At 43.8% G+C, this 7,657-nt stretch overlaps 3 protein-coding genes across 3 annotated transcripts in view; 2 read left to right on the top strand and 1 right to left on the bottom strand.

The window, feature by feature from the left end:
* Positions 1 to 82: 82 nt before the first annotated feature.
* On the bottom strand, positions 83 to 1,960 carry LOC134198468 (zinc finger MYM-type protein 1-like). Its single transcript, XM_062667877.1, has 3 exons — positions 1,668 to 1,960; positions 1,412 to 1,599; positions 83 to 1,351 (listed from the first exon to the last, which is right to left on the bottom strand). The coding sequence occupies exons 1-3, from the start codon at positions 1,760 to 1,762 to the stop codon at positions 279 to 281; spliced, it is 1,356 nt and encodes a 451-aa protein (XP_062523861.1). The 5' UTR covers positions 1,763 to 1,960; the 3' UTR covers positions 83 to 278.
* Positions 1,961 to 3,810: 1,850 nt separating this feature from the next.
* Positions 3,811 to 6,749, top strand: LOC134176539 (protein Wnt-7b-like). The gene is made up of 4 exons (XM_062643208.1): positions 3,811 to 4,054; positions 4,811 to 5,094; positions 5,536 to 5,901; positions 6,699 to 6,749. The coding sequence occupies exons 1-4, from the start codon at positions 3,811 to 3,813 to the stop codon at positions 6,747 to 6,749; spliced, it is 945 nt and encodes a 314-aa protein (XP_062499192.1).
* A 557-nt stretch (positions 6,750 to 7,306) lies between these two features.
* Positions 7,307 to 7,657, top strand: part of LOC134198179 (1-phosphatidylinositol 4,5-bisphosphate phosphodiesterase beta-1-like) — a 16,651-nt gene continuing 16,300 nt past the window's right edge. The window contains exons 1-2 of the mRNA XM_062667515.1: positions 7,307 to 7,408; positions 7,494 to 7,568. Coding sequence (XP_062523499.1) covers positions 7,316 to 7,408; positions 7,494 to 7,568 — 168 coding nt within the window. The 5' untranslated portion in view covers positions 7,307 to 7,315. The remainder of the gene's footprint in view (positions 7,409 to 7,493; positions 7,569 to 7,657) is intronic.

The raw sequence follows: 7,657 nt of genomic DNA on the forward strand, positions 1-7,657 counted from the left end.
GTTGAGATTTTGGCGTCATATTTTAGCGCCATTGTTGTTGAGGTTCTCACAGTGGCGTAGCCATGCCCTTAGGGACTGACCGGGCATTGCCCATATCCATCAATTTCACAAACCAATCGAACAAAACCTAATCATGTACTCATAATTAGCTCAGTTAGAATACAAGCTGTTCTATAGAGCACTAAAATTTTGTGCTTTTGCTAACTAGACTTAATCTTCGGCATCTTCCAAATTCTAAACTTGCAAATTTCGTAACTACCCTCTCTAAATCTAACGTTTCAACTACATCTTTCTCTATGGTCAAAATCGACGGACTTTACAGAATCAACGACAACAAGGTTCAGCCTATGTGCGTAGCAATGCGTGTAGACGGCTTTCGGAGCAATGTCTCTGATTCTCTTCTGAACGCCGGTGTGCTTTCCGCTCATGACACTAGCACCATCGTAGGTTTGAGCAATGCAGTTCTGCAAGGTAAGTTTGTTCCTTGTCAACACTTGACAGATCTCCTCTGCTATCCCGTCTGCTGCAAGGTTGCCAAGAGGTGTGAAAGATATAAACCGCTCATGAACAGTCCCGTCTAGAACATAGCGCAGAACAACTGCAAGCTGTTCATTCTTTGCTACATCTTTACTTTCGTCGCAAATAAGACAAAAATAGCCACTCCTTTGTACTTCACTGCATATTTTCTCTCGTACCATATCAGCCATCAACTGGATCAAAGCGTTTTGAATCTCTGGAGACTTATAACTTACGTTACCGGGGAGCGTTTCAATTCGTTTGAACAATTCGTGATCATGCCTTGCAAGAAGCTCAAATACAGCCAAAAAATTGCCTGGATTCGATGACTCCTCCGATTCATCGTGCCCACGAAGTGCAAGATTCTGTTTAGCACACAAGAGGATAACCTCCGCCAGACATTTTAAATAGTGTCTGTTAGAAAGAACAACGCGTTCATCTTCTTCTGCAAAGAGGTCTTCAACTCGTCGACGCTGGCTGTTACAGTCATCCAGTCGCCGCTCATGCCATTCTGCCATAGCATTCCTGTGATGTGCCGAACTGGCATGGATCAGAAATGCTCCTTTATTACCAGTACCATGCTTCCAGTCGCCGAAACCTATACTGGTAAACGCTGTGTCGGCACGGCCGCTTGCACTGCCAAGGCAGTAATGACGACAGGCAAAGCAGTAGGCTCGGTCAAATTTTATCGAGTATTCCAACCATGGATATGTTGTGTACCAGGTGGCAACAAACGATCTTCTACATGAGTGTTTTCCCTTTCCAAAATTTTTAGAAGGAAACTGACAGACCGGTTGGGAAGGGCCGCTCTGAAACCTCGTGGAAATGTCCAACTCTGTAGAGAACACAACATAAATCAATCATGAATGCCTGGAAAGAATATGTACATATGTACTTGATATGATCTCCAAAGATGTTGAACACACAGTACTCCTAGCATTACCAGGCTCGGTATTTGCCATGTCTTCTCCAGAACCAGAATCATCCGGGGCTTCGTAGGCAGACTCAGCGCTTTCAGGTATGGCTTGCTGAATTTTGTTAGGCATATCGTCTGAATCGCCCGTTTTGTCACCGTTTTCAATTCTAATTAACCACAAACATTTTCTACAAGTACACCAAATCATTACACTGGTATCTACGAGAAATGATACCTTTTGGGTCCCCAAAAGTCATTCAGAGTCACAGTATGTCGCTTTCGCTTTCTACGCTTAGCGTTAGACTCTGACGCATCCATCTTCTCCTGCATTGAGCGAATTCAACGAATCAGACGCTGAGAATTGATATTAGTCGGCATCCGGGACAGTTCCGTGGGCGGGACTCCTCTATCACGGTGTTCCCGACTGTTTATAGAAATGCGTTGAACTTGAATTTATGTCACCTAAAATACGCGGGCAAAGCAAAAAGTTGCCCGGGCATATGCCCGGTAAAATAGATGCCTGGCTACGCCACTGGTTCTCACTCTTGGCAATCTCCCTTTTGAGGTAGCATAGACTCTCAATGTTCTGCACGGAAAACAGACCAATCTAAGACACAAGAGCCAGAAATTTATTTAACTTTGTACCAAGCAAAATGTCACAACAGTTTGGCTTGATTTTATGAGCCGATTTATTAGACGGAGCAGCCATCCGGTGTCGGTTGATAGGGCTACATCTCCTCTGCATTCATCGCAACTGCATGTATGTTTGCTTCCGTTCTAAGACGGTTTCACAATTTGCCGCCACGTGCACAAGCGGATGAGACAACCCGTTCCACGGCTCTCCCATGCACTTTGCGTCCCGACTAGACAACAGGAAGAGTAACCGTCTAAGAATTTGATAAATATTGTAATAAAGTAGAACAAGTCATAACACGCCAATTATGCAAAAATACCCCCTTTAAAAAATTTAAAAAAATTTTGGTTTTTATTGTATTGAACTCTAAACGCAAACAAATTTTTATCGAGTTTTTGCGTCTATCTATGTCGGTCCGCTTAGTCTCTTTTCCAATTATTTAACTTAAAAATCATTTCCAAATGGCACTAGAAGGTGTCATGACTTTCCTCCGCTAAAACTCATCTCTATAGATGCGTGGAGAGGTCAATACTAGGGACTAGTTAACTTAACGCGCCAAATTGACTGCACGTGTTGCTGTTACTGTTTGTTGGCATTCGCACTGTGTATACACCACCAACGCGTGCTAGCCCTTGTCAGCTTTGTTATCGGCAATTAGGATGACACTCGCATCTTCTAGGTGTAAGAACACCTTCGTAACTCCTATCAATAGTCAGTTAGTAAAAGAGCATGATGGATAGCCACACAGTAAGCTTCAGTGCACTAACTGCATGCATTTGCTGTCATCTCTAGATAGCTATGACGCAATGGCTGCGTTCATCTGCTGGCGGGGATTTCCAAGTGGGATGATTTGAATCATATGACTGCAGCATTATGCATGCACTATACTTTCGGTTAACTTATGCAAGTTTGCAGACAGACGCGTGACGAGCAGATGCGACTCGAGCAAACAAATCGACAACCGCACCTTCAAGGAATCAAGCAAACGGACACTCGTGCAGATAAATAGGGCAAGGTAGAGAAAAGGTAGAGCATGCATGCAGAGCACTCGAGTGCAGCAATTGACTGCGACAGATGAGAGATCTCTCTACTGGTCACGTTCGTAGGAGTGGCAACTGCTTTACATTTACTCAAATAGTCCTATGATCCAATACGAACTCTATCCGTTGTTCTTTTGGTGTATACACGCAGAACATGCATCTAGCAACGGAGACATGAGTTACCTTTATGAGCGCGGTGCGAGAAAAATTGATCAACGAGCAAAGTAGGCTTAACATTGCCATATTAGATAGCAACACTTTACCGGAAGTGATAAATTCCTTTCTGGCTTTGTACACTGCATTCCTTATTACCAAATAACGTCTAAAGTTTTTGGTCATGCTAGACTAGAAAGCACAAGCGAGAGTGAATGTCTCTCGTCTGTCTTTGCAGAAAGACGACAGAGTAGCCGACGAATTTGAATAATTACGTGGGAGACGGAATGTTATCGGCTTTCTACTTACGTCAACTTTCTTGAAACTCTGCCACATTTGTACAGACGATGCTGCTGACATTGCATCTCATCTTTCTTCTCTCTACGAGCCTTACTCAAGCCATCGGTCAATGGTGGTAAGTGTTCGTTGACAAACAACTAAGACTTAGTTGCAAACATGCATTGCATGCCTAACGTTTGTTACACAGGGACTTTGGTATACGCATCAATGCCTTTCAAACTACCAATCTGTCTACACTGCAAGCAAATTCGATGTTCGATGAGCCACTGAGCTCCGCCAAGTTCAATTTTAGAGAATTTCTTGGCTGCACCAACGTCTCTCTGACAAGGAGAGAGATGAGAAAATGCAAGAAAGGAGTGCAGAAGATGATCGCAGCTCTCGGTCAAGGAGTATCTGCAGCTCATTATCACTGTCAAGAACAGTTCAAGTACGAACGTTGGAACTGCACGGCGCCGCAAGGCCAGAGACAACCATTTGGCAACATAGTCGATTACAGTGAGACAGCATATTGTCGTCAACACCCCCACGTGTTCCACCCCGAATGCTCTATACTTGGCAGCATGCATTAGCAGATTAGACCGGTTGACAAACATAGAACATTCGTCTGTTAGAAAAGACAGCATTTTAGCTCTTCCATAGGCACTGCTGTAACCATGTGACCGAACAAACAATGCATACAGTGCAAACTGACCCTATGAGAGACTGATCCAGGGTGTTGCCTGGGCGTGTCACTATCCAGCACGTTTTTGCAGGTCGCGAGTAATATATGCAGATATGGATATAACAGTACGGTGCTCGAAAGCAATATTGGACGATCATGAGGCAAACGTTCATATGGAACACAAGACGGTTATCCTATAAAGTTCTTACTCTATTGGAGATCGTCTGTAGACTTTCTGTAACCAGTTGCTCCTATATACGTGAGAGCAGAATAAGTTGCTTTAGATGTCATAACATTACTCCTAAGGTTCATAGAATAGGCGAAGAAAGACTCAATAGACTTGCACTGAATGGTCTTCAACTGTCTAGGAAAGTGACTCTGATTTGTAAGCTTGTCAAGAATGTCTTACTTGAACATATTCAACCAACTCCAATAAACCTAACTGAAGTGTCCATGTACATTAGTTTGCCACCATCTTTCTTCCCGTCTGGATCCGCCACTGCGTAGAGTGTTTGTGATTGAGCTGCCAGACTATCCAACACAATACGATAGCGGTTTTTAATTAATGAAGTGTGTGCTTTGGTGTCTAGACACGGCCGAAAGTGCGTACGTGTATGCTATCACAGCAGCTGCTGTCACCTACTCCATCATCCAAGTCTGCGACAAACGCGACGCGAATCCGATATGCGGATGCAATAAGACGGAAACGTCTTGGCTCAGCAGCCTCGCCTTTCCTAAACTTTGCCCTACGGCGCTTGAAAGAGGTATGATGATTGCGAGACGATTTATTGACGAGATGGCAGAGGTTTCTGAAAGTGGGAGGCAGGCGGAACGACGGATGATCAACCATCACAACAACTTGGCTGGATGGAAGGTAAGAGTCGTTGTTATCGATCAATGCTACACACAGAACAGCATGTAGATAGGTACACGCACGCACACATTCACGCACGCACGCACTCACGCACGCACGCACCCACGCACGCTCTCACACACGCGCGCGCGAGCAATAATCCACATATCACAATATCCGATCAAGAGCAACATCCACAGATATCCATGTAATGCATTCAGTCTGTTATACAATGGAATTGTAATTAAAATATTAGAATTTTGTACCATACTGTGTAGCAGTTAGAGATAGGAGGTGAACATATATACATCAGAGATCAAGCGTGTTCCTTACTTTGTCCATAAAGCTCTTCTTATTCCAAGTAAACACTTCTACACAGACATATAAAGAGTATTGGCAGTCTACTATAGTTACAGTACATGAGTACCTGTTCGCGGTTTCTCATGTTTCGTTGTGTTGCAGGCCGTCAACAACAGCATAGTAACCGTTTGTCGGTGCTGGGGACTCGTGCAAACGCCTGACTGTCTCATCAAGGCTTGTTACAAGAAACTGAAACACTTCAAAGAAGTTGCAGCCTACCTCAAATTGCATTACAATACAGCAGTAAGAGTCAGAGCCAACCGACAAGGAACCGTACTGAGAAACCACGATTTGAACTCCTACCCGTTCACCGATGGCGACTTCGTCTACCGCCAGAAAACACCAAATCTTTGTCAGCGCCATCTAAATCAAGGCCTGTTGGGCGTACGTGGGCGAGAATGCAGCACCGACGTACAGCATCCGACATACTGCAACACTTTCTGTTGCAACTTTGGATACCGCACTCAAGTGAGGCATAGCCGGCATCTGTGCAACTGCCACATGATATGGATGCCCAGACTCAAGATGAGCTGTGAACCCTGCAGCAAGCAGCACTCTCGAAATGTCTGCAAATAATCCGACATGCTAGAAAGCAAGATAGAAAGACGGACGGGTGTTTGATAAAACGGTAGCTCTTTCTGCAAGTATCTGCATGCTTAACCTATTACATTTGGCATAATGATTTATGTTATATACTGAACCGACGAGTAATGTATTCTGCTGCTGACGAAATGTGAACGACACAAAATATCTTTTTTAATTCTTATAGCAAGCTTTTTTGGAATTGAAACGCTGAAGGAAGCCTAAGACTCTTGATTTGCGGTGTCTGGGATCAGGAATTTGCGATACAGGCCGCGAAAATTTATGTGTGGGCGTTGTTAGATAATATTATGCGGTGACCCCACTCATCACTGCTGGTCATGAGAGAAAGAATTCGTTTGCATTGGGTCGTCTTTCTACTTGGCTTCGCTGTGTGCCCTTTCAGTGTCATTCTGCTTTAGTACGTTATCCCACTCCTGACACCATGTAGCCGGGTATATGACTTGATATATTAATTAACTTAGGACAGAGTATAACACAACAAAAGGCAACGCACTGCCTAAGAAACTCAACTCTAGTAACCCCCTGAATTCAAACCTACCGGTCAGTAACGCAGTCATCACCGCTGAGTTCCTGTCTATTTAGCAGACTTGGTTATAACTACTGAGCTAAAATTAGAAACAAAAAACTTTAGTGCAACGAGTTTGACGGGTTTGTTGCAACAGTATCCTCTTCTGCGCAATCTTCTTGAGGAGAACTCTGGAGGACTAGGCTGAGTAAATTGAGTCATATCAACTTCCGTTTAGCAAAGTCGTCCTAACGGACGCTACTCACGTCCGATAATGTTTTTGTGCCAAAGTGAAAACAAGTTGTTCAGATAATTAATTAATTCAGCTGAGATAACTATAAACACTGATCAAAGGTGTGCAATAAGTATTAAGAGTGATAGATAACAAGCAATGACCAAAATGAGCCCCCCTCGCCCCCCTAGAGTTAACTAACTAATTAATCATTTAATAAGTTTATTAAACTCAAAAAATTTATTAAAACACTAGTTCAGTAGAGGACATGATATCATTGATACGTGACGTACAGCATTTCTATCTGAAGAACAAAAGTTAACCATTGATATCAATTAATTGCATATATCAAAATTTCTTGCAATCGTCTCTAGTCAGAAACCCAGCGAGATACTACAGAAAATCGCACGGAGTAACATATGCACGCTACGTACACTCTAACAAAATGCTTTCACTCGCAGCCGTGTGGTCTGGAATTGCAAGACTTCACAACCGTACAGTATGTATGTGTACATATATAAGGTCACGTGAGTATTAGAACTATGGCAGGTGCTGGAACTCAGGCGAATAAGGTCTCCATGCCCAAACCGAGTGATTCTCTCTTGAGAGGAGTGAAACTAAAGCGCTGGGATGACGTAAGAACGAATCACTACGCAGGCTCCATTCGGGCACCCGACGGTCGTCTCAATTTACGTCTCGCTCTTGCGTTTGTTTCCGAAGGAAATGACTCCACACGTGTGCGAAGTGAGAGCCGACGAGTTGGGCCTCGTGCTTGGTGTGGTAGCCGAGGGAAAGGTAAATTGGAACCAAAGCTGTGGGAGAGACATTTTTGTGTGTTGATTGTGTTGGTTGGCCGTGAGGAGTTTGGGTATCAGATTGACTGC

This window comes from Corticium candelabrum, chromosome 2, assembly GCF_963422355.1.
Source record: "Corticium candelabrum chromosome 2, ooCorCand1.1, whole genome shotgun sequence".
Classification (NCBI taxonomy): Eukaryota; Metazoa; Porifera; class Homoscleromorpha; order Homosclerophorida; family Plakinidae; genus Corticium; species Corticium candelabrum.

Coding starts and splice junctions, on each gene's coding strand:
- LOC134198468 (XM_062667877.1), bottom strand. CDS start 1,762: ATGCAGGAGAAGATGGATGCGTCAGAGTCTAACGCTAAGCGTAGAAAG. Junction 1,600..1,667: donor GACTTTTGGGGACCCAAAAG/GTATCATTTCTC, acceptor GTGGTTAATTAG/AATTGAAAACGGTGACAAAA. Junction 1,352..1,411: donor ATCTTTGGAGATCATATCAA/GTACATATGTAC, acceptor TGTTCTCTACAG/AGTTGGACATTTCCACGAGG.
- LOC134176539 (XM_062643208.1), top strand. CDS start 3,811: ATGTTCGATGAGCCACTGAGCTCCGCCAAGTTCAATTTTAGAGAATTT. Junction 4,055..4,810: donor TGGCAACATAGTCGATTACA/GTGAGACAGCAT, acceptor TTTGGTGTCTAG/ACACGGCCGAAAGTGCGTAC. Junction 5,095..5,535: donor ACAACTTGGCTGGATGGAAG/GTAAGAGTCGTT, acceptor GTTGTGTTGCAG/GCCGTCAACAACAGCATAGT.